Consider the following 25,589-nt stretch of genomic DNA (forward strand, 5'->3'; position numbering starts at 1 on the left):
AATTCACTGTTAATGTGTTTTATAAACCTGCAACCAAATTTGGTTTTTTAAAAATTGGCATATGTTTCTTCTTCTTCTGTTTAATTAGGCGAATGATGACACTTATTTTGCTCTATTACTGCATTGGGTGATGTACATTGTATACTTATGTTTGGACTTTGGTCAGATTGTTTCCTCTCCCAAACACTCTTGTATTTTATCTTCTTTTTATTTTATCTTCTTTTTTAATACAGTATTATAAATTAATACAAGGCAAATAATTTGCTTTCCCTCTTTTTTCTTTTTTTTGACATTGCAGTGATTAAAGAAGCAGTACTACTTCATTTTATCCTTGCTTTGCCAGAATGGTAGTCAAAGTTCTTTTCTCCCAGTTTTTAAGGGTTATGATATTTATTTGAATTGTGAAGAGCCTAAAGGAATCTTTCAGTTTAGTTGTCTTCTTTAACTGTGGGGCAACTTACAGTGCATTTTGCAAAATTGGTTGTATGTAGACTCTGCCAATGTCAAAGACCATTAAAATAGAGCAACTAGAATAAGAAACTTTGCTTACAGATTTGTTCTAAGATGTTTTGGCTGTATTCATGATATAAGGAAAATTCAGAAAATATTCATGGCTTGAGAATAAAATCTGCCAGATAAATTGAAGAAAGTAGTATGATAATGTCTTGCATCTTTGAGAGAGAGAACACTGCATTTCAGCTGTTACTGCATTGTATTTTTCTCTGGAGCTCATGTGGACTTAAGAGATGATTTTCTAATGTGACGGGAGAACATCAAAAGGTCCTTCTCACATTTGAGAAATAATAGTATGACAACTCTAGCAAAGTTTTGGCTTTTTGCTACCTCATTTTACATTTTGAAGAAAGGGTTTCCTGCTGAACAAACACATGTTAGCCTGATAGCATTTTCCTGTATTTGAATTGTGAACAGTCAAATGACTCAAAAAAATTTATGTTATAGTAGATACAGGGTTTTAACATAGAATATGTGCATACAATAAATCTATTCAACTAATCAGTCTGCTTCCTTTCCCTCCCACCCCCTTGCAGCTGGAAGTTCATCAGCTTCTGCTACTATATCTAGCTTCCTCTTGAGACTTTCTGGAATAGAGTTAACAGTGGTGGCAGGCATTAATGAACAATGTCGTGATTATATTCTGCGGGTCTGTATAAGTTGTCTTTTTCCATTGCTACTAATTCTTATGGAAACTACGTCATCTATTTAGTATGAGCACATTATGTGCGCCATGCAAACTTACATGCTGCAGTATTGAGTGAAAGCATGTACATCATCATTAAATCAGTAGAAAATATTTTTAGATTTCATTAGTGACCAATCTGGCATCTAAAATGGAAAATCTATGATAAAATTTTGTTTTCATAAGTTCTTAGCTAGGATAATGCAGGATGGCTAGACTTCCACTGATAGTTAGTTTGTAATTAATTATGCCTTGAGGTTCTTTGGCATATGATAAGACATTTTTTTAAGGTACAACTGTGGAAGAATTCAGGAAAAAGAAAAATTAGATGATTCCATTTGTCTTAACAATTGTAAACTTTCATGATAAAATACTTGCAGTCAGATCTAATGCAATCTAACAGCCTGATTAAAAACTTGTATAACCGTGATTTTTGTTGAGCTTTTTTCTTTAAAGGATCAAAATGTAGGTTTTCAGAACTAGCTTCTGGACATTTAGAGATACTGGCTAAACATCTGCAGCTTCAGTTGGGTACAGCACTCGGGTGTTCCAGTCGAGCTTCAAATACTTCAACGAAGTTTTAAGGTCCAATTTATTAAGACATTGAAGAGATGGTAGGACAGATGCTGTAATTGAAGAATCTTTTAGAACTAGTTTTTGTATAACGTTGAAGTGGACTGTAGACTGCTGCCTGTCTAGGTATATGCTGTCAGGATTAGATGATTGTTGGTGACAAAAATCTATGCTTAATAGTACCACCACTTTTACTACCAAGCACTTTTCTCGGTGGTCGAGAAATACTTAAAACGATAAAGAGTTTATCGGCGAATGGTATTCGCCAGGTGTTTTGTACTCACTGCTGTATTGTCCGTGTTTGTGAAATACGGAAGAATCTCTCAACTGCATCAACAAGTTTTCTCACTCCGTATTGCGTGAGCTGTGTCGGCAGAGTTGCAGACGCTGTTGCTACAGACTGCTTAACAGAAGTTACAACTTGGTATTTCTGGTTGCCCTAAGGCAAATTTAGGATGATTGCAAGCATGTTAATATGAGTCAGATTTTTTTAGGTTTATACAAAGTTTGTCTTTGTATAGTGAAAGCTCGTGCTAGGTAGAGCACTGCTCTGAAGAAGAGACTACCTCTTTGGAAATGTGCTTAGCAGAGGCTATATATAACCGCTTTGTCTATGAAGCTGGTATCTGCAGGTAAAAAAATCTCATGATTCGCTAGGTTTTACTTATTTAGGAAGTGATCTCTTTTATTGTTACCTTTTGTGCCGTGTTAAGGGGTAGCCGAACTAAAGCGTTTGGTCCCACTCAATTGTTTCCCAGTCAACAAAAGTGTTTCCTGTTTGAGCATGGCAGGATGAAGTGGAAATCTGAGAAAGAATGTTTATTAATAGGAGCAGCAGGAGCTGGTGGATTTAAAAAGAGGTTGAGGGTTGAATGCCAGTTAGTTGCTTAAAGTTTTAAAATCTCTATTCATTTTCAGGGAAAATGCTGAATTTTATATGCTATAAGTCAGAGGTGTCGAGAGTAATAAACCTAAATTGCTTAGATCTTTGAAGTTGTAGCGTGTCCTGGTTTTGGCTGGGATAGAGTTAATTTTAGAGTTAATATGATTTTTTTTTTTCTTTTTAAGTACTTAGCTGAGAAAAAAAGATTAAATTATTTGAAAATAAAGTACAAAAGATTAGATGTTCAGATTATTTTTCACTGATCTCTGGAAGGAATGCAGTGATTTTGCCAGTATCGGGCAGAAAAAAACCAGCTTAGAAGGGGCAATGTAATATTCTAGCAGATCTGGCTGAAACTGTTAGGGAAAGTTTAAATAGGAAGAATGTATTTATTCAAATGAGTTTTTCATCAGAATGCCAGAAGGTCTGCTTGGAGTATGAAAAATCTTTCTTTTTGTAACATAGAATTTATGTCTGCACTTATAAGGATTCAAGCATATGTTGAACGTACTCTGTTTTGGAAGTATGGCGAGCTAGATTTGGTATGAACTGCCGATGGTCTTTTGCCAAGCAAAGAATGGGAGACCAGGGGTTTGACCTTATGGTAAGTGGATCCATCCAGCAAACTTCTTATCAGTGGACCAGATAAAAAGCTCTTTTATATCTGGATTAGTGACCTGTCAAGCTAATTGTTTCATGGTGTGATGGCAACCAACAATTCACACAAGCTAAATATACTCTTTTCTGAGGAATCTGAAAATGCTTTACAGTCTTAAACTAAGCCTTACTATTCCTTCACTAACAAATCTGTGAATAAATTCGTGACCTCTCTTAGTGCCCTCTCAGGCTACAGGGCACGTGGCCAATGGGCTGTTGAGGTAATAGCAAGAAGCTGGAGCAATTCAAGCCTGAGATGGCCAAGAAGCAAAATACTGTATTACCTGTAGTGTGTTTCTCTCCAAGTACTGCAGCTCAGCGGTTTCCAAAGCGGGTATCGGGGTTACTTTTTTGGCAGAGACTGCAGGGACTTCGAAGGCTTACACAGCATCAGGCATCACATTGTGCACAACGTTGTGCATCCTGGAATTCGTCGTGTTCTGGGGGAAGGTAAATGCTACTCGAGTAGCTATTTGATAGGAGAGTGGTCCTATATGGCCCTCTGTAGCTGCCTTTTGGAGGCGTTCTCTAAAGAACGAAGATTGCTTTCAAATCCAGCAATTGCTCCACCTCCTTCAGTGTGCAACTGATCTTGGAAAATGAATAAACAGAAAGCTTCTGCAATAAATACCGCTTCTGAAATCTAACTCCAGAGCTGTGTTGGGCAGAGATGGGGGAAGGGGAAAGATGAACTTTGCCTTGCTTTTTCTGAAAATTGGATTTCTGTGCTTTAGAAACAGTCAGCAATCCTAAGTAACTGGCTAATGCTCTCCACTAATGAGTGAAGTACAGCGAGCAGCTCCCTTATTGCCAAGAGTAGATGTTACTGGAAATTTGTGACAGAAAGACTGTCTGAGCCCCAAATGTTTTGCTGGGAACACGGTAGGTCTGATGAGCTGTGCCTGAATCTCAGGCAGGATTCGAGGGTATTGCTGGCAGGCGGCGGCAGGGACCGGGCTCCGCAGGCTCCAGGACCCCCCTGCAGCTGCTCAGCGACATTCCTGTCAATTTTCCATGCTGCTACTCGAAATGGATCTGACAGGAATGTCTGCTACTACTCTGGTCTGTTTGCTTTTTGAGTCTTTTTTCCAGGGCCTATCCTAGGAAAAAATGTAGGTGCATGCCAGCCAACCATTTCCTCTCCCAGTAACTGGGGGTGCGGTGGGAAACACAGCCGTTTTGTAAGGGCAAAGCTGAAACACATTGCTACAATTTTTTTTTTTTTTTTTCCTTCTCATAACATTTCAAAAGCTGAAGGGATCAGTGTGTTCTTGTTTGCCTCTTCCTCACCCAAGAGATGATGAAATGATCTCTGCTTTCAGAAGGAGTTGTCCCATCCTTGGTCTGAGATGCTTGGATCATGGAGCTGAAAGCAGTCTAGATTGGCAGCAGGACATCTGTGGTTAGTCCAGTTGTTCACAGGGACTACTGGGAGTTATGTGCCAGCAGGAGATGGAGTATCCCTGATTTCCTTTTCATCCACACATACTCCTTAGGGACTCTCTGGGAGAGAGAGAGTCCTGTCCTGCTTGACAAGGAAAAGGAATCAACAGAGGGGATTTGCTCTCCTATCAGTAGTTCAAACTTTGCCTCACACTCTACAGAGTTGCTAGGAATCAGCCCAAACCCTCTGAAGTGAACACAGAGCCAGATCCTAGTCAGTGGCGGCAGTAGTCAAGCAATCCAGCTTCCCAGTCTGTATGGGCCGCCACTGGTGTGACCTGTTTTCCATCAGCAGCCTGTGCCGATCGTTCTCCCGTGCTGGTCAGCTGAAGGGTACGTACAGGACCTCTTTTCTTCCCTTACAGGAGAGCAACTTTAGTGATGGTTGATGGACTGGAGGTAGTCCAGTGCTAACCATTTCCCATTTTACGTGAAAAGGGAATGTAGTATAACTCACAAAGGTGGATATTCTTTGCCAATTTTCTGATCTGGATTTAAACTAGATAATGTCTTCATGTTATGTAGCATAATGTCAATCTAGTGAAGACTTAGTGGAAATCTGTTAAAGCTTGCTTACCTGAAGTTTTTTCATCTTGCAGCTGTTTAAAACTAAAGTGTTTTTTAATTACTGTCAGCATTGCCTGTATGCTTGGCTCAGTCAGAAGTGAATTGTACTGTCATAGAAATTGGTCATGGGGCCATCCAGTCCCTCTCCCTCCCATTCTTTATATAATTCTGCCATATAATATAATATCTTTATATAATTCTTCTATCAGGCAAAATCATAAATGCCCCAAGTTAAAAGGTACGTGCTGCTTCTATTCTATGGCTCAAAAGATCTTACTCTTGGAAAGCTGTAAGCTTTTAAATTTGCATCTACGCTTTTTAATTTCAGAATTTTCTCTTCCTGCTGCAGGCAAGCAAAATCCACTGCTCTTTGCTGCCTGTTCTTTGCACTGGAGTGAATGAAAGGTTTCAATTAAATACGTGATATCTTATGTGTCACTTAGCTATGCTGTGCATACTTGGCAGGGTGATCTGTTCCTTTCACCTCCTAGATAATGCTGAGGGGGAACCCTGATTTCCTTCCCAAGACTCCCACTTAAAAAGTGGCTGTTGTTCTGCATTGCAAGTGGATACATTATTTGCTGTCAGCTGTTACCCATGGCCTCTCCTGGCGTTATTGCTGGATCATTCTCTCACTCTGGGGTGCTAAAATTTCTCGTGACCTGGATCTTGCTATGAAAGTGAACAAAAGAAATTCAGAATTTGGAGACTTTTACTCTATAAAGACTAAATTTTGTGTTAATGTTTACTGTAATGTAATATAAGCAAAGGCTTTCAAATGCAAACATCAGAGAAAATGTATTTGATTTCAGCTGTAGCACCAAGTAACCTACCTATTTGCTTCTCCGGTTTTGCACGTATGAGTGCACCATAGGGAGAAAATTACGACTGAGTTCTTCCAAAATTATTTATCTGTGAGACTCTGCCTTGCGGCATACATATTGAGGGGGGGAGAAAATAATTTGATTTTGTTTGACAGTGTTTTGTTGATCTGATGCAGTGTAAAGAAAAGGCTTGAGGCCTCTTATTTTTGGAAGGGTAGTATCTGTATTTATACTAGTGGTGTTACTACACAAAGCTGATTCTGATCACCCCTCCCCATTATTTGCTGTGGGGAAAAGAAATCAGATGCAGTCATTTTGTTAAAAAGCTGAGAAAGCTGAAAGCCAAATAAGAAAATTTTAAGGCAATATATAAATGCACCACTGTTGCTAAAACAGCAAGACAATGCAAGCCTGTGCATTTTTGAAGTATTAGATTTGTCCCACATTACTTTGATGTTACTGTTTTCCCTGTTGAAAGAGGACTATAATGTTAAGATGATAGTATAAGTGACAGTGTATAGCTATAACACTGTAATCAGAATGGTGATTCACCAGATTTCTTGAACAGTAATTGGTAATTGATGCTAATGAAGGCCCATGTTATCTTGGATAATATTTCCTGTATCTGTGCTGATCTGTTCATAACCCTCCCCGAAACACATACCACTACAGTGTGGCCAACATCTCCCTGTGTAATTTCCACATTAGCTAGCATAAATTTTTTTTCTGCACTTCTTAAATATGCATGGCCATGCATATTTTAACATTTTATATTATTAATGCGAGTATTAATGTATTTGGGTAAGAGACTTAGAATGTTAAGTTAAACTCAGCTTTCTTTTCATATTCAGTAATTTGTATTTACATATTTTAGAAAGAAAAGTTGGCCTAGAAGTATCTTCTGATCTTGAAGCAAGAGTAGAGCGACTTCAAAAGAAAAATGCTCCTAAAAGGAAATCCACACTTATCTATTTTTAATATCAGGTTGAACTACTTTTAGGATTTAGAGAATAGAGCCTGTAAGGGTGGGGTTTTGGAGCTGAGCTAAGCTGGTTTTAGGACTGGCTGACATCGAGGGGCTTGCTCTCCCCTGTACCCCCCTGCTGCCAGGGGTTTCTGCTGTGCCTGTTGCGTTGGCTTGGGCAATTCTGTCATCCTTCAGTGAAACCATTTGGCCTGCTAAACTGGCAAAAAACAAACCCAGAAAAAACAGGATCCAGGCAGGATCGTATATCCAGGAGCAGCAAGTGGCAAAGCCATGCAGGAACATAGGAGAGCCGGTACCAACTCGCTACCTGTGAAATCTTGCTTGGAGCTGGTCCCCGTGTGATTTTTCTTCTTTCTCCCCAAGTGATGCTCCTTTATTTGCTTGAAGGTGGTTCTTTTACCTTGTTGTTGCAAAACGCTTGGCTTCCTAATGGAAATACATCAAAATGATGAAATAAGATACATTATTGAATATAAGACGTAAAGGAGGTAAAAAAAATGTAATCGTGACATTCAGTACTGCCTGTTCATAAAAATAACAGAGCATGGACAGTAAAAAAGAAATACTCATTAACTTAAACACATACTGGTTTCAAATGGCAAATATCTGTGTCAATGGCATAATTAGGGACTGAAAAGAAAGGTAGGTGTCTCTCCTGTCCTTTCTATGGGTGTATCTATATAGCAAGGTGAAGATCTGAAAGCTGTTGTAAAGTACTATGCTTCAGCGCCATTAAGAAGGGCAGCTAATAGCTAGCAGCAAGGGTTAGCAGCTCATGCAAGAGCTATGAAAAGCCTTTATACTCTTTTCTTCCACTTCACAGCTGTTGTTGCTCGTGTTACCTACATACACAGTTTGTAAAGATACATATGCTGCAGTTGTTTGTGGCAAACTCCTGTTCCCTCAGGTTCAAGAAATGCATTTACTGTGGTTTATACTTTATAGATAGAAGCATATTTGCAGGTACCATGGCGAGGCAGCGCTCCTCTGTGTGTGACAGCTGAAACCAGATGTGTTTTGGGAGGCAGGTAAAATGTGTGGATTGGATCCCCCCCCGCCGCGTTACCTGGACCCTGATTTTGCACAATTTTGAAACTACTTTCTGCTTGACTAGGGATGTTAATGCTAATTAAATTATATATGGCTATTTCTGACCAGGACAAAAACATAATCTTGCCTTCTTATGGATTATAATAAATACTGTTTGTTTGTTACAAGAAATGATTTCACACTTGGCAGTGCAGTTACCCTGCTCTCTCTTTTCTGTATAGAATAAAAATTTATTTCATGTTTCCAATTTTTTACACTTTTGTTTGTTCTTTCAAAAAAGTTATGATGAACATGAATCACCGGTATAATTAAACCTACCTTGCAGTGAAAGTTAAAAAAAAAATAATCTTAAAGGTTTAGTGGGTCATGTCAGGGGGAAACTGTTCCCTCTAAATTCCTGAAAACATATTTTCATGTGCTAATAGGATTGATATTGTTAGGCTCCCCCCCCCATTATTAGAAGCCCAAAAGGACAATATCTTAACTCTAACTTGCCTGTAACGTATCTCCTTATCCTAGAGTGAAAAATATTTTCAGGAACATCTTGTATTGGTGTGATTTCCAGCAGCTGCACAATGAGAACGATGGACGTGAGTTTGAGGTTCTCTTCTGGGTTTGGCCGCTAATGCACTTTCTGGCCACAGTGTCCCTCGTGACTGAAAACTCTCAAAATAACTCTGCCAGCCATGGACTCAGTCCTAAATTCCTCATACCACTGACTGGTAACTTTTTGTATGTGAAAGGATATTGTGTGCAGGATTATTTCCCCTCTTAATGGAAGTGTGATTGCTCCTATGCTAGAACACGTTCATCAGTGACTGAATAGCAAAGATTAGTGCAGTAAGGTAGTTAAAAGAAGGAGGCAACCAAATCCAGCTAGTTTTACTGATTGAATTTAATGCAGATATAGTTTGGTTTTGCACTGTGAAATAAATCTATTCAGGAGGATGTCCTCCTACAAAAACTTCTGTGGAATTTTTAATAGCCACAAGTGGTCACAGCTTTGTTTATACATCTCATCTGAAAGCTGGAAAATGTTCCTATAATTAAGTTTAAAAAAGGGAGCGTGTAGGGGGAAAGGAAGAGAGAATAGCCTGAGAATATCCGTTGAGGCAAATGTCCTGAGACAATCAGATTTGTTCTCAGAGAAGAATGTGTATTATTTTAAAGGCCAGAAGAAACATGTCTACCCATTCTGTGTATGGGTGAGGACAGGTTTGTTTAGTTTTAAGCCTTGTGTGGTGTAAATATCTTTACACTTGCAAGATGTTTCAGTTGCAGCAAAATTAAATTCCATCTAACTGTTCTTTGCTTGGAATGGAAATACTTAAGACCACCAATTTGGGGCTGACACGGAAGAAGGAAAATATTTATCTTTATGAAACCAAAAAGTTAGTTGAGCAATGAGAGTCGGGGAGTTGTGTTGCTTCATAAGTGGGGTTACAGAATTAGTGTTTTCTCTATCGTTAGATATTGTTAGATGTTTGCTTTCTGCTGGCTGTGGATTATTTTACTGTGTTCTCTTAAGAGACTGAACTCTGAAGTCAGTTGAAGTGGTGGAGTGAGATTGCTTTATACCTTGGCCAGGGGCTGCTGATCGAAAGGCTAATAAGTAAAAAAAAAAAAAAAAAAAAAAAAAACAAAAAAAAAACCCACAAACCACAGGAGTTTCAGTTCATATAATACCACTGGAGAGCTAGAAAGGATTTAATTTTTGCTACTGAAAAAGGTGAAGGTATCAGGGGTATGAACTTGGAAACTACTAGATTTCTGTCTCCTATTACGGGATTTGCTCCTAATTTTCACTAACCTGTGCGACTTTCTTTGCAAGTTGATCTGTTGCAGTTCTTTTTCAATCTGGAAAAGACTTTTCTTTTTTAGGTGCCTGCTTGCTCAAAAATGCTTCTTGTGTCTTCATAAATGTCAGAGTTCTGAGCTAATCTCTTGTTTGGATACTGTACTTGGGTTGTCAGTAGTGGAAAATTATTTAACAAAGTGACATCACAGCTGCAGGACAATACACTGACTTCTGTGGCAAGCTACAGTTTGGGTTTTGGGATTTTTTCCTAACACGTTTAGAGTAAACAAACCTGTATTAAAAGTGTGTATTCCAATAAGTGTTTGTTTACAGGAAATTCATTTAAGTACATTTAGATGAGCTACAGTAATTGAACAGAGATAGGCCAAGTTGGAATATATTAAATTTTTTTCTTTTTTCTTTTTTTTTCTGTTGGGAGGAGGAGGAGTAGCAACATGTATCTTGTGTTTTCATCTTTTACTACTTGGCCAAGAATATAACTTGCACTTAGAACAACTTTGTTCCTCTTAAATAAAGTATCAGTAGGTATATTGACTTTCTATTTAGTAGTAGCTGAAACTCTGAAGTTTTAGAAAAAGGAGATGCACTCCCTGTAAGCTAAAAGATTTTCACACCTTAAATTAGAACTTTGTCTTGATATAAAGATTACATTAGAAGATGTAAATTACATTTAGAAGATTTAAATTACATTATTACTTGTAAAGACTTACATTAGAACATTGTCTTTATTTGAAGATTAGAAGATAGCATGAAAGCATGCTGCAGCTGCAGTTTGTTCACTATACTGAAATGCTTTTGTTCTTTTTTAGTATTTAAATGTTCATGCTAACTCCTCCCATCCTGTCTACTTTGTGTTTAGATTGGTAAAAGACAAAAAACTTGGAAATGACTCAGAGAGGACAGCTAGAAAATTTGTTTTGCAGAACAAATAAGTAATACACACTCTATGAGGTCTTCTGTGTGGAGGATTATGTGAACACAGGGTTAGAAAAAGCAGAAGTGTTCTAGCCGCTGAAGTCAAAAAGGTGGCTTATGGAAGGGGTCTTGCCGGGACAGATCATCACTTGTCATGTACCTGCACTATTGCTTAGGACTGTCAAGATGTTTTGATGCGCTGTTGTTAGTTGTTGGCCATTTTTGATCTCCCGTTTGCTTGCCATGAGTCATCATGGCCCATCAACGTCAGCCCATCAGCCTTGACGCCAAACATCTCAACTGTGGTTTTCAAATTTTTTGAATAAATAAAGTGAATATTTTTCTTTTCAAACTGGAAATATTCCAAGTGCTTATTCCGTTTTCTAAGAACACCTGGCCACCACAGCTCTACAGGTTTGCTTTCCAAAGAAAATTACTTTCAGGCTCTCACTGTGGTCCCTGCATTGCAGGTTGTGTAAGGCACCTCGTGCTCAAGTTTGAAGGACTGATTGCCATTTGAGTCTATCGCTGAGGAAACATTTTATCTATTTAGAAGTAGGATGTAGGTTTTTAATGTTTTCTAGGTGTTTTTGAATCATTAGGGATCAATGAAAAGCAAAGAATAATTGACGTGGAAAACACAGAGTAGACCCTTACTTTTTCTTACTTGTAAGGAAAACGTTTAACTAATGGTGGGTGCCCTTTTCTGTTAGTGGGGTTTTTTTGTTTTGTTTTTAGCTGCAGATGAATATCTTCCACTGTTTCTTTCCTTTCGGGTAAGGTAGGCACACCCTCCAATGTTAATATTTCAAAAGCCTTCCTTAAAATACAGAATATTGTTAAATTTTAAGACAGAGAATTGAAACAACAGGGACAGTAGACAGAAAGTCACGTAGCCTGCTGGAGCAGACACCTCCAGCCTCTGAAGTTGCAGGCTGTGATGCCAATAATCTCTTAAGAACTTTTTTTTTGGTGAGTTCATTTTCCCATTGGTAAGTTTTTTCATGAGCATGAACAGCAGCGCTGGAGAAGGGGGGCAGTGGTGATATACAAACAACAGAAGGATGAGAATAAGGCAAACATCTTCAATATCTTGCACACATGCCAATTTATGGTGATGATAGGACAGTGCACTTGGGAGTCATCCTGACAAGTCAGTCATCCCTTCTCTGTGCTGGTAGTGTGAGTGGAAGTAAAATATTGGCTATACCAATAGTTTCTGGAAGCTGAGCAGTACTGTAACCCCCGCTCAGCTGTATCCTTGTTCTTTTATTCTTATCAAAAGATACTGGAATCTTTTGGCTCTGATATTAATACCATTATTTACAGATGTTGCATTAATGTGCAGCTTTCTGTAAGTGCTGTCTTCTAAGTGCTCTCCAAGTGCAGAATCTTCTTTTCCAGCAGACTTTCCTTGTCTTGCATCTGGCAGATAGGTACTTGGTGTTATTTCCTAACGCAAAAGGCAGCCTGACTCCATTTAGTTTATTTCCTTTTTGTCTAACAGCATCATTAATTATGCTGTGAGGGTTGTCACAGCTGCAGCTGTGATCAGAGGAAAGGAAAAAACACAGCAGTCAGGCTTTGGGTGCTGTAGGAAAAGGATTGAGGTGTTTGCTTTCTTTTCTTTGGTGGGTTGCTTGAGCATACAAAACTGTCACAATTCGTGTTGACTCCAAATAGCAATTCAACTTGTTCTAGATATTCCAAACCTGGCCCAGGGAGCTTTCACTGCATGGTAATGTAAGGGAGAAGAAACTGCAGTAACACTCACTGACATTCTGCTTTGGGAAGAGTTTGTGATAGCAGCTAATCCAGAGGTTTTGTAACTCAGCTTGAAGAAAAATCAAGCACTGTCTATGAATTCTAAATATTTAATGCTTAAAGATTTTTTTCTATTTGGGTTCTGATTAGTATTTCCAGTTGCCAACAAAGGGGAGAGTTACCAAAATGTCTGCTGTGGCAAAAAGTTTAAAAAAAAAAAAAAAAAAAAAGAATTCTTACTAATACTGGTACTGCAAAATTTTGATCTAATTTCACCTGCAGATGTAATGCTACAAAAATGGTTTAAGGATATTTGAGCATGCTTCCTAGCTAAGAGAGCGATGGATTATACGCAGTTTGCCTTTTTAATAACCAACATTGGGTAACAGTTGTCTTTTTTTTTTTTTTTTTTTTTTTAATTGTCAGTCCTCAGTTAACTAATTGGAATATTTGTGGTATGTGTATGTACATAGTGTTCGTATAGTCATAAAATCTCTTGAGTTTTGATGGTTTTAAGATCTTAGAGTATACATACAAGACAAAGATGTGATGTAGGCACATGCATTTATAAGGTTTGATGTGAAAAGAATCTTATCGGTATTTGCATGCGAGGAATTTTTAGGAGTGGGTGGGTTTCTGATGAGACGAAGGGAAAAAGCAGGTAAACATACTGAAGTCTGGTATTCGTTCAACAGAAGACTGTCATTTCCTAAACTGGAAGTAATTTAATCATGTTTGTATCTGGAGTAGTTAAATGAGATCATTTGCTGTAATTACTTCATGTCTAACAAGGTCTGTGGCCATTTGGATTTTATGTTATGATTTGAATCCTAAAAAGAAAGGAGCTTAACCACTGGATGTTGAAAATAATCAATATATTTCATTATTAAGATTTGAACAGAGGCTGTGTTTCAAATGTGCTTTAAAAATCTCCTGTCAAGCTGAACCTTTGCTTGTGATCCTGTTGCTACAGTCTGCTACATGTGTATATGACATAAAGAAACAGCTTTGGCCACCCCAATGACTGCATTTGTTGTGTGTTGCTGTTGGGACAGAACTGTTTAAATATCTTAATCATTATTTTTGTTGTTCCATTTTACTGAGCTAGAAGGAAAAGCTGTTCTGTAATTAAGGAGCTATTTCCAAGAAAGTGGGTAGCATTAAAACTGTTATTATAGGATCATTGCAAAGGAGGTGAATATTTGTGGTTGATGTCTAGTGCTGTACAAGTGAGTGAGAGTAATCTCTGTCCAAAGAAGCTTCTTGCTAGGGAGAATCTAGTTGCTCGAGAAAAGCAGAGGTTTTGTGCGAATAACTTCACGTTTGCTGGTTGTCAGGCAGAGACTGCAGGGTAAGGGGCTCCCGCTAGAGCGTGTGACAGCAATAGCTGCGTACAGAAACACGTTTGCATCTTCAGTGGCAAGTAATTTTTGTCAACAGGGTAACATACTTCTTTTAGCATAGCCAAGGAGAGACCTAAAATTGGCGTAAATACTTCAGACTCGCTTAAATGTTGTTATACAAGAAATTAAGTTTGTGATATGCTGTGTTAAATAACTGATTCTGACCATGTGTTTATTTCTATATCCTACTGATGGGAAGTATTTGCTGTTAAGGATGCTAGTAGTATTGACGTACCTGCATCTCTGCTCTACAAAGCAACCAGATGAAGGGGTACTGCTAAAATTCTGATGTGGTCTGAAATCAGCACCAGGATACACATCTTAGTAATGAGCTGTATATAGCTTTGGCTTTTCTTTGGCTTTTTTTCCCTGAAAGATAGTCTTTTGAATAATAATTCATTTACATGAAGAATTTTGGTCTGTTACTGAAATAATTGGAACGATACTGGACTTGAACTTGGCAATTAAGCTGTATAGCCAAATCTTACCATATATTATATGATAACAAATTCCCTTTGATTGTCTAGCTTTCTTTTGAAAGATAGTTTCTGTCCATAGCCATTCATTCAATTACTTTACTTATGATTTTATAAAGTAGAATTCCAATAAATTAGGTTTGGATTTTGGTTTGTTTTTTTTTTTTTTTTTCCCTGAAAATGATCCCAGCTGAAAAAAAATGCCCTCATGTTTCATGGAAACTTACTTTTCTTAATCAGGTTTATTCAGTTTTCTGTGATGAGGTATGTTTGCAAATCCTAAAAGACTGTACATTTTGTTCTATTCCAGTGCCTGATGACCTCTCCATAGAAGAAAGAGAAGAGCTTTTAAATATTCGTCGCAGGAAGAAAGAACTTATTGATGATATTGAGGTAATTGATTTATCTGTAAAGAATCCTTAGAAGACTGCTTCAGTAGATTAAGTTACAGTAAATTGCATACCTAGGTATGAATTCCAGCTAATGTTTTTAAAAGCATATAAATGGCTTAAGCTAAATCTTACTAATAATGAATAGGATTTATGCATCATCTGTGTGCTTTTAAAAATGCTAACTTATGTATTTATGTAATGCAATATGGGCATATGTACACATTTGATTTGTGTAATCAAGAACTCGTTAAGCAGCATATTTGCATACAGGATAGGAGTGAGTGAAAAATCTGGGTAAAGAAATCTCATACCAAAATTGGTAATGGCAATTTGGTCTTGATGCTGTGACATGAGCACACACTTGGGAGTTCAGATCCATGTGTTTAACAGTCATTCAGCTGTGGTAAAATCTTTAAGCTAAATATCTAAGGAAGCCATAAGATTCATCACTTTTCTTCAGGTGACTAACAAATATTAGAAAATAAAACCTAATTGATCATATTAATATATGATAGATGATTTCAAAAAATGTTTTAATGTAGGTTAACATATTGTCCTTCCTTCTTTTCGCAGAGATTAAAATTCGAAATTGCTGAGGTTATGACAGAAATTGATAATCTGACTAGTGTAGAAGAAAGGTAAGTAATGCTAACATATGGACATGATTCAGTAAGACCTTGGAACATGTCTTCCAGAAATAGCAAATAAAGATAGCTTTATCATGCTAAACAAACATTGGATCACCTTTATTCAGTCTGTTATAAAGTCTCTAAAGCCTGACTTTATCCTGTTCCGGTGTGTCTTTCGTTTTGATAGAGCATATGTTGGATAGAATGTAATATTTTAGACTATCCAGTTGATAATGATGTAGTTCTCTGAAGCTGCAATCACTTGAAAGAATTTAAAATAGTAACATAATTTTCCCCTTTATAAAAAGTGAATGTCTTGTTTTGTAATAGAAAATACAAAGTAGCCAAAATACAGATTAAAAGAAGCTCATCCAGAAGTTGTTGTTTTTGTAAAAGAGCAACTGATAACCTTGTTGTTTCTTCTTTTTCTCCATGTGTAGCAAAACTACACAAAGAAATAAGCAAATAGCCATGGGAAGGAAGAAATTCAACATGGACCCTAAGAAGGTAATTTTTTTTTTTTCCCCCACTTGTCAGGAATCAAATTCCTGCTTGTAATATGATCTATGACAAATACAGTCCTGTGTTCTTAAGAAAACATTTCTGAACATAAGTTCACAGGCCTTGTATATCTTGTAACACACTGAGCAGAGGGTTAAATTAGAAGCAGTCATCTAGTCATTTGCCAGTCATGTGTGCTTTTTTCACTTAAGCAAACCTTTTTTGATAATGGAGGTTATTTATCAGTAATCAAATATGCCAGGTATTGATTGAGCTGGCTTGCAGAAAGATTATTTGTACCTGATAGAGGTGTTCTATGTTGATACGTCAAATATAATTCTAAAAATATTTTGATATTTGGTTATTAGTGAGGCCATACATTTTTTTTATGCCCCCCTAGTTTTGTTTCTTCCAAAATACGTTTAACATGTTTGTTCTTGTATAGACTTTTATATTTGCATATCTAAATTCTGTTTGTGAAAAGGCACATATGAACATTTGTATGTTTGTATACATATATACATATATATGTGTACCTATATGACTTGTACAAGCACCTGCAGGTAGAAACTTGGTTACCAATTTCAAGAAGTCTACCGTGCGTTTAGCCAAGAAGTAAAGTAGTTTATTTCTGTACAGTGCCTCTGCTTTTCTTAAATAATTGTTAATTTTCTGGAAAATTCAGGGACCTGCACATGCTCTTACAGATATCCCCTGATATATTTCAAAGAGCTGCTTTGACATACTTGACCTGTAGCCTTTACTTTTCATTTTACATCTTCCTTGCTTTGTTTTACTGCCTTCTGTTGTTCGTAATTGAGATTCCATTTTGAATTTGTGAAGAGTCTTCTTTAAGGTCTTTTTGGAAATTGTTTAGCATTTGTTTTTCTGTGTTAGTTCTTGATGTGTTTTCTTTCCAATTGTATTGAATTCAGTTACATTTCGGTGGCTTTTCTGTAACGTTCCAAGTACAGTGATGGCTGCTATTCTTCAGGCTGTTTTCAATTTACCAGAAACACTCAAGTACTTTGAGTTACAGAACCATTTTTAAGCTACTGACCATGCCTTTTATTTTTATTTTCCATTTTGGTGACTGTCTAACTTCAGTTCTGTTGAGGGCAGAATACCCCCGAATATCCTGGTAGTTTGCTGTTGTCCTCCAGCTCTTTCACATCCTAGAAGTTTGTGGCAATGTCACAGGATGATGTCAGATGCTTTCATTCCAATATTAACTATTTTTTTGTTACTGTTGTTGTTGGGTGAAATTGTTTCTAAAAATAGATGCTGTGGCCACATTGCTACTGTAACATAATTTAAATGTGGTAAACAGCCTTACAGTAGTAATTTCTTAATAATGTCTATGAATCAGTGGTGGCCTGCAGTAGCTGGCTGCTCTAAAGCTAGGTCATCTTGTTGTTTGCAGCTGCTACTTTAAATTACAGGCAGCTAAAATATATGTCCTTCTAATGTGGAGAGAATTAACTTGGGGTCATTGTGAAAAGGATGTTTTTCATTTGTAAATGAGAGGGAAGATGGCCTCCAGAGTCAGGAATGTGAAAGAACAGGGGGTAATAACCCATGCGCTGGATCCCCCAAGTTTTCTTCTTTAAAATCAAATAACAGAGTTGTAATGTTTTCATATTAGTAGGAACACAGTGAGGTATTTTTTTTTACTATTTTTATTTGAAGACTTTTACATTTTCTAGTGTGTAACCTATAGTTAGAGCAATTCTCCCTGCCCCCACCCAGAAAATCCTCATTCAAAATAGCTGTGTTTAACGCAGTTACGTGATGTAGTGTCATGTACCTTGCTGTTTGGATTTGGTTAGCCAGCGTGGGAAGGGCTGTAATGGTAAAGTTTGTAAAACATTTCAAGAATCCCTGTGCAGAGGACATAAAGCTGTGCTTGAAATTCGCAGCACTGGAAGTCAGTACTGCCTGCGTTGGGCCCAGAAAACGAATTCTCTGTGACAAAGACAAGGTTTAAATAACTGCAAAATTTGTAATTAAGCTTCTGTAAAAGCTATGAAATTCAAAGCAGAGTTCATTGCGCTGACTTAAAAAAAAAATCCATGCAATATTTGTAGTGAATATTGCATATTTCTGTAGCCATTAATTTCATGTGGGGAGGTCAAACTAGTACAGCTGTCTTCCGTCTCCTATCGGTCTACAGAAAGAAAATCTGCATCAAGACAAAAGATAGCGTAGGAGTTGATGGGGATTTGGCTGACCTATTTTACCGTTTATTCCAGACGCTGGAGTTGTTGTCCCAGACAAATTCCTTTTCCTGTCTATTTGACTTCTGGTTCTTTAATATCTTAAGAATTTAAAAAAAAAAAAAGGGAAAAAAATCCAGAAAAAGGAAAATTAAATTGATTTTTCTAGTACGTTAAACTGTCTGCTTCTGTGCACAGAAATTTGTTTTCCATGCTTCTAGTCATGTCCATTATCTTTTTCAGTAACTTGTACAACTTTTTAAAAACTATTTTGGTAAGTCTGTTTACACTAAGCGTGAATAATATGGTCCAGGTGTTGAACAAGGGAATCTGCAACTGCTGTTTCTGATGTTTGTTAGAAGGAAGGTTCTCTGTCGGTTGACAGAGCTGAGAAAGCTTTTTGAATAACTTGGTATGGGAAAAAACATTATGTTTCATAGTCAAATGAATTTTTTGTACAAATAGTTATCAAATAAGCTTTGAAGGGATCATTTCTGAGGAAAGCTCGGCTATTTCTGCTTCAAGATGAAACGGATATATTCTTTGCAACGAAATCATGTCTGTTTGGAAATGAATTATGAAAATACTAAGTTGTCAGAGTCAGAATACCAACTTGTCATTGAAATTAAGTTTTCAGATGATGGTAAAATTGTTTTGTGAGAATTGCATTCCAGACTTTTTTTAAAAGCTTCAAGCCTTATAACATCACGGTTCATTTTCTTTGTTAGATTAGGTCAGAAAATTGACTTTTTTTTGTCAGGCAGGTAAGCATTTCATTATAAAAAAACAGAATCAACCAAACAGAAGGATAATTACTTTTTTGAATGTTACTGAAGGGCTTCCTGTGCTATATCAAAAAATAATGGAAGTTTTCCCAGTTGTAATGAAATAAAAAAGAAATATATTCCATTTGCAGAAATTGAAAAACTTCCTAATATTTCTGGAATTATGAAATATTTTAGTAGAAAACATCTGGAATAATATTAAGCTCTCCTGTACATATTTGGAATCCAAGATGTTAAGGGTACTTACAGCTGCCATTCCTACTTTTCACTAGCATGCTGGTAACAGTTTTACGAAATCAGCAGAAATAGCAACATCTTTGTTGGGGTGTGTGGTGGGGAAAAAAAGAGCGCTGTCTCTGCATGACCTGCTGAGTGTTGGAATAACATCCCTTCCATCCTTCACGTAACCTTTATATAACTCCTAGTCTCCTTTCTTTACCGCTTTGCAGAAAGTTCTCTGGGCATCCCTAGAGTGTGCCAGTAATAGGGCCAGTAATTTATGGAGGCATAGGAGTCCAGGGGCTTGATCGTACCCACTGAGGGACAGGGTAAGGCTCTCCTCCTGGCTTCGATAGAAGCTCCGTGGTAGAAGCTTGACTGGTTTGTGAAGAGTCCTTTGTGAATAGTCTAGTTCAAGTCCTTTGTGAATAGTTTAGTTCCAGCACAACCAGAAGTCACTGATAATCCCAGTGTCAGCATAAACTCTTTTAAACCGGTTTCAGTATCTTCAGCCGCGACTTCTACTGCAAGTAGTGGCTTGATGTATTGGGTTGCAGTTTGTAGACTATAAGAGATGCTTTATTTTGTGTCATGGTAGTAATTACGTTATTCCTACGTGCCTCTTCATTATATGATTTTACAGATTATGTCTCTGCAGACATTTAGGTAATATTGTGAACAGACATTAACTCCAAAGAGCAACATGGAATCTATTGAATTAATATTTGATGTTTCTATCGTTGAGGGATTCAAGCTGCCACCTAGTACTTCTAGCCTTAAAAATGTGTTCTCATTTTAATCTGTAAACCAATACTAAATATTGCTTATCTAACTGAAAAACATTTGTTTACCATTTCATTTAAACAAAAATAAAAATCTGTAGGCTAATGTAATTCTTAATGTGCTGTGTATATGTCTGTGTCAGTATATTAATACCAAATGTTATGAGTGTATTTACATAAATGCTTTTGGAAAAATCCATAACATTCCTTTTCCTCTGGAATTGCTCTTCCTAGGGAATACAGTTTCTGATAGAAAATGACCTCCTGCAGAACACTGCAGAAGACATTGCACAGTTCCTTTATAAAGGAGAAGGTTTAAATAAAACGGTAATTGGAGATTACCTCGGTGAAAGGTAAAATAAAAATATTGAAACTTTATTCTTGAGTTTACAAAGCATACTTCTGGGTTTTGGTAGTTACTTTCCCCTTCACAGGCTGCATGAGAGAGCTACTCTACTACTCTGAGATCTGTAAAACCTACAGTTGGAAGTAAAACTACTACAGTATCGTGATAGGTTTTTTTCTGTTAGATTGTTCTTTTTCAAATGGGTACATTGTAGAATAATATTTAATTCATTGTAACTTACTATTTTGAGCAAATACCCTTAAATTTGGCTATAGTGCAGAATTTAATACCATAAGCTTTTGGAATGTCTGAGAGTTGTATTGCAACAGTTCCGGTAACTCTTGGTACTGTGCCCAAAGGAGGAGTGATTTACAATCACTAATAATTGGATAGTAAAGAAATTACTTATTAAAATGGCTGGTTCCTGGGACAAGAGTTATAAACAAGTTTCAGTGTTGTCTTCTTCCCTGCACACGGGCGTCTCAAAGGGCAGCCACATGGTATCTTTATCAATCCTACAATAAACACGCAATACGCATATTTATACATACTGTTGCAAAACACAATAAAAATGCAAATTACTTCCATTGCTGTGCAACCCAGGAATTGATTTTGAAAAAGGCAGCAGAAGCAGACGGAAGTGAAGAGTGGGTTGGAGTACGTGTACCTACGTGCTTGCACATGTTTCGATTCGGATGCCAGTTATGGAGGTTTGAAAGTTGACTCATTTAGGATATACTCCTGTAGTGATATGTTCTGGCAGATCCCTTTTGAGGCACCCGTAATCTGTTTACAGCATCAACAGCTTAGTTTGTGCTCAGCAATTTCCTTCTGGCTTTAATAGGTTTAATGAAAGTTTTCACTGTAATATGTCTGTTTCGAAAATAGATGTTTGCTATGATGTTTCTGTACAGTATACGTAGACATTTCAACAATTTTTATACGGCAGCAATATGTTGTTTCTCTTGAATATTTGGGCAATCAGTATTATAAAATCACTTATATGTTAATGTCCATAATTGCAAAACTGTAACAAAGTTTGTATACAGCAGTCTGTGTTTGTTTTTGAGAGCTGCATTTTACCTTGGTATTGTCTTCTGAAATACTTCCAGTTTTTCTAGTCCTATTCCCAGAACCTCTATACTCAGGCAGAAAGGTCTGACCAATGTGTCCAGACCCACTGGAGTCATCAATAATATTTGTGTGACTGTTCATGGGTTCACATTTAAAATTAAAAAATGTATTGCTTGTTCTTTTGTATCCCTGGCAGGGAATGCTGCTGGGCAGCACTGTGGTCTAATCTGAAAGTACAGGGCAGCCTTTCTTAATATTGAGTATGGATACAGATAAATATGCAATTCAAGTTATCTTCTGAATTTTTCAAGACTTAAATACAGACAAATGTAGTGAATAGCGAATTTGATAGGGAATTTTGTATAAATTTATCAACCGGATAATAAAATCTTAGGAGAAGTGAAAAAAATTAACATATTGCTCCTATTTTGCCACAAGGCAGAAGCAACCTATCCATTTTAAGGAGCAGTTGAAATCAAAAAGAAATGTAAAATTATTTTTTGCTTTAAAAGGAGCTTTTATTCAATGTATCCAGTCAGTCGTCTTTAATTGTGTCTTGCATGTTTCTTCATTTCTGTGAAGGGTGTAGTATTAATACGGTAATGGGAAAGCAAATGGTATTTCTGTCTGTTTTTTTTATTCACTTATATGAATTAGTAAAGGGGGGGTGGCAGTGAAGAGATGACAATCTGATTTTCAGGAGTGTGTGTCGACATTTCAAGGTAGTCAGGTCTGGAATGGGTAACTGGTTCGTCATGCTCCTTTGAACGGCAACATTGATTTCCTAGAATCCTAATAATTTTTATTCATGTTCCTCTGAAAACAATGTATTAGGCCTTTAGGTCCTGGGGTAAAATAAATACCCTGGGATAAAATAAAATGTGACAGTTGAGGTGATCTTAAGCTGCTAGTTTTGCTTTTGTGACTACCTCAAAAACAGGCTATTAAGTGATTTGTGCTAAGCAAATGGCAGTGCATATTATAGATGAGTTTTTGTTGAGTTATGCGCTGTCTTTTATCAAGGCATTTGGAGTCTGAGGACATTCTCTTTTACTTTTCCACTCCCTCTGAGGGGCCCATCATGAATTACTTCTGCATTCTAGCTAAATATAGCTGAAGACGAGACCAGGATAGTCAACAGAATGAAATATTTGTATAAATTCTGCCATAAAGAGATATATTTTAAATTATTGACTTTTATAGTGTTACAGCACTCAACAAACTGAAAAAAGTGAATGGTAAAATGGAACGAGATAATACCTAAAAATGTACAATAAATAAGGGATGGATTACATCCTATAAAAGATTTAAGGTTTCTTTATATGTGGGTAAGTCTTCACTTAATCTTTTAAGTGGCTTCCTAGACCTTTCATGATATTTGGCTTGTGTCTTTGGAGCTGTATCCAGCACAAGTATCACTATTAATCCAGTCTACATTAAAACCTAGAAGAGCAAAAATTAGAGTATAAGGCTAATATTTGTTCTGAATTACTGCAGCTTTACATACATATAAGCAAAACCAATATTTGGCTTAGAGTAACAAAGTACCTCTATTGAGCACTCTCTTTTATTATGCCATTATGCCACTTTATTTCACTGCACTGAAAAGCAGTCATGCGGTTGAATTGTGCATTGCTAAATTTGATGAGAATTGCTTTGTTTTGCTTGATAGAGCTGATGTGTTTTTCTGTAAACAATATGGGGACATCCTAATGAATGAATAGTTCGTTTTAAGGTATTTACTCGTGAGTGTTACCGGTTAGTCTGACTATGCAGTTAGTCAGTAATGCAACAGATAATTCTTGGTGGGTGCACACCTTTCTATTTTGGGGTGGAGGCTGATATGCAACATTCTGTCTTGGTGATGTATTTAAAGCACACCCTGAGGATTATAAACGTTTACGCTTCTGGCATATGAACTCAGTGATGGTGTAGACTAAATTCTGTCTGCATCCAAATAGTTTTGTGTTCATTAATGTTTAAATGTTGCTTTTGCATTTAAACACCTTTGTATCAAACAAAGCATAATTTGGCTCATGATTTACATAGCAATATAAAAGATAGGTGAGAGGAAGCCTGTTCAAAGCCTATTCTGATATTAGTAAACTTTCATTGCAACCATTTTTGAGAATGGAGTAAGAATATACTACGTGCTAAGTAGCTCTTTTAAAAAGTTGTTCTTTTTCTTAGGTACAATCAGTTGAAGCATTTCTGTTCCTCACCTTTGTACATAAATTAATACACTGCTTTAATATTTTCTGTTCTTAGAGGAAAAAATGGGATAGTTTGTTTTTCATGTGTTTTATGGCTAAAGAAATTAATCTTACATTAACCGTTGTTTTAAGAATTCGTAACACAATTTCTGCAAAAGACTTCTTACTGGTATCATCCCGGTACCTGATAAATTTATCAGCCTTTAAAGTTCAGAATTGTAATTGTCTATTTCCATTTTTGTCTTTTGTAGAGATGAATTTAATATTAAAGTTCTTCAGGCTTTTGTTGAACTCCATGAGTTCGCTGATCTCAATCTTGTACAAGCCTTAAGGTGAGTAAATTCTTTCTCTTTTTTGACCTGAGCTTCCTTTATCAAATTGCACGTTCATATGAGTCACCGTGTTGATTTATTCGTCAGAAAGCTAATCTACAGCTCAGCACAATTATACGCATTACTGTGCAAGTTAGCAGAGACAGCTCTGGTTTAACCCTTCCAACTGCTTGTCTGTGTGCTGCGTTTGAAGGTGAAAACTTTTAATTATTTGAGACAAATACAAACAGCTAAAACATAGCTGTAACTCTTTTGGTGTGCCTGCCATATGTGGACATTTGAAGATCTGTTTTATATCTTAGCACGGAGATCGGTAAAAACCAAACAAACCCCTAGCCCAAGCAGATAAATAATTTTCTTTGCTGCCGTCTTCTTTCTCCTTTCCTTCCACCTCAACTTGTTCCTCTGGGTGGGCAGGGAGGGAATCCTACTGACCATAATCAGGGATTATGTTCAATGGCTAAGAGGTAAACTTTGAATCAAGTAATTTCCTTCTACTTGCCTCAGTTTCCCACTTGTCATGTGAAAGAAAGTGTAGTATCTGGAGTATACTTTTTTCCCTTGCTGAGTGAACAGTTTACTTGATTTCTTGGGATACCAGCAAACAGTGAAGTCCCTTCTGATCTTGGTGGAAATCCATAATAGATCTAGCAAATTAAGTTGATTTAGACAGTTCTGCCAGTTCTGCTGCCATAAGTGACTCCCTCCTGACACCAGATAAGTTGAAATGTCCATGTGATCTTTGTCTCTGGTGCAGTGCCTTGCGATGTGGAGTCAGAACAGCTTTGCTATGGTTGAGTGATGTGGTGATGATAACTTGAGCTGCCTGAGGCTTGAGCTAAGGAAGCCTTTTCACTGGCTGCTGAAGCTTGTCTGGGAGGCTTCATATTCCTGTCTCTTTTACCCAATTTAATGTTAGGTTTGACTTTATTCTTCCTTAGCAGCTGCTACTATTAAATGTTTGTATTTTGGTAGCTTACAAAATTCGTGATCTGGGTTGGAACCTTGCACGAGGTGAGTAAAAGATAGTATATAGAGCTGACAAACTAAAGATGGCCTGCAACACTTTGATATAATATCCTAAAATGAAAACTGATGAAGACAGGAATAAATGGTTATTATGTTAGCACCCAGTGTACAGAGAATATCGAGAACTTGTTTTGCATGGCAGAGCATGTAACTTTGCTGGTTTAGATCCTGTTTTAATTTAGATAATTCTTTTGCTGAGAAAGAAAAGAATAAGTGATTAAATTCATTGGAGCTTTTTAGCGCCACAGTGTGCCAAAAGTAAATTCGTGAAGACTTCTGTCCTGTATGCATTCCAGTGTACCTATATGTAGAAATAGTAAGTTATGAATGTAAAAATTCTATTTCGGTTCATGCTGCTAAACAGGAGCACGGATCTCCTGCATATAGTACAAAATTACTGGGGTGATATCATGAGTCTTTATTTTTAAGATCTGGGTCTGATTCTTGTAGGGTGAACTTATGCTAGACAGGCAGCACCTCTCTTAAGCACAGGGTTTTTTCTTGCTGTTGT

General features: G+C 37.0%; 1 protein-coding gene across 2 annotated transcripts in view; it reads left to right on the top strand.

The window, feature by feature from the left end:
- Positions 1 to 25,589, top strand: part of CYTH3 (cytohesin 3) — a 52,053-nt gene that overhangs the window by 12,155 nt on the left and 14,309 nt on the right. For both annotated transcript variants that reach the window (XM_087730870.1, XM_087730872.1), the window contains exons 2-6: positions 14,871 to 14,953; positions 15,526 to 15,590; positions 16,022 to 16,088; positions 20,319 to 20,437; positions 23,969 to 24,049. In XM_087730870.1, coding sequence (XP_087586996.1) covers positions 14,871 to 14,953; positions 15,526 to 15,590; positions 16,022 to 16,088; positions 20,319 to 20,437; positions 23,969 to 24,049 — 415 coding nt within the window. The remainder of the gene's footprint in view (positions 1 to 14,870; positions 14,954 to 15,525; positions 15,591 to 16,021; positions 16,089 to 20,318; positions 20,438 to 23,968; positions 24,050 to 25,589) is intronic.

Source organism: Nipponia nippon, unplaced genomic scaffold, assembly GCF_047370975.1.
Source record: "Nipponia nippon isolate SJK-2023a ecotype South Korea unplaced genomic scaffold, ASM4737097v1 scaffold_5, whole genome shotgun sequence".
NCBI classification, from domain to species: domain Eukaryota; kingdom Metazoa; phylum Chordata; class Aves; order Pelecaniformes; family Threskiornithidae; genus Nipponia; species Nipponia nippon.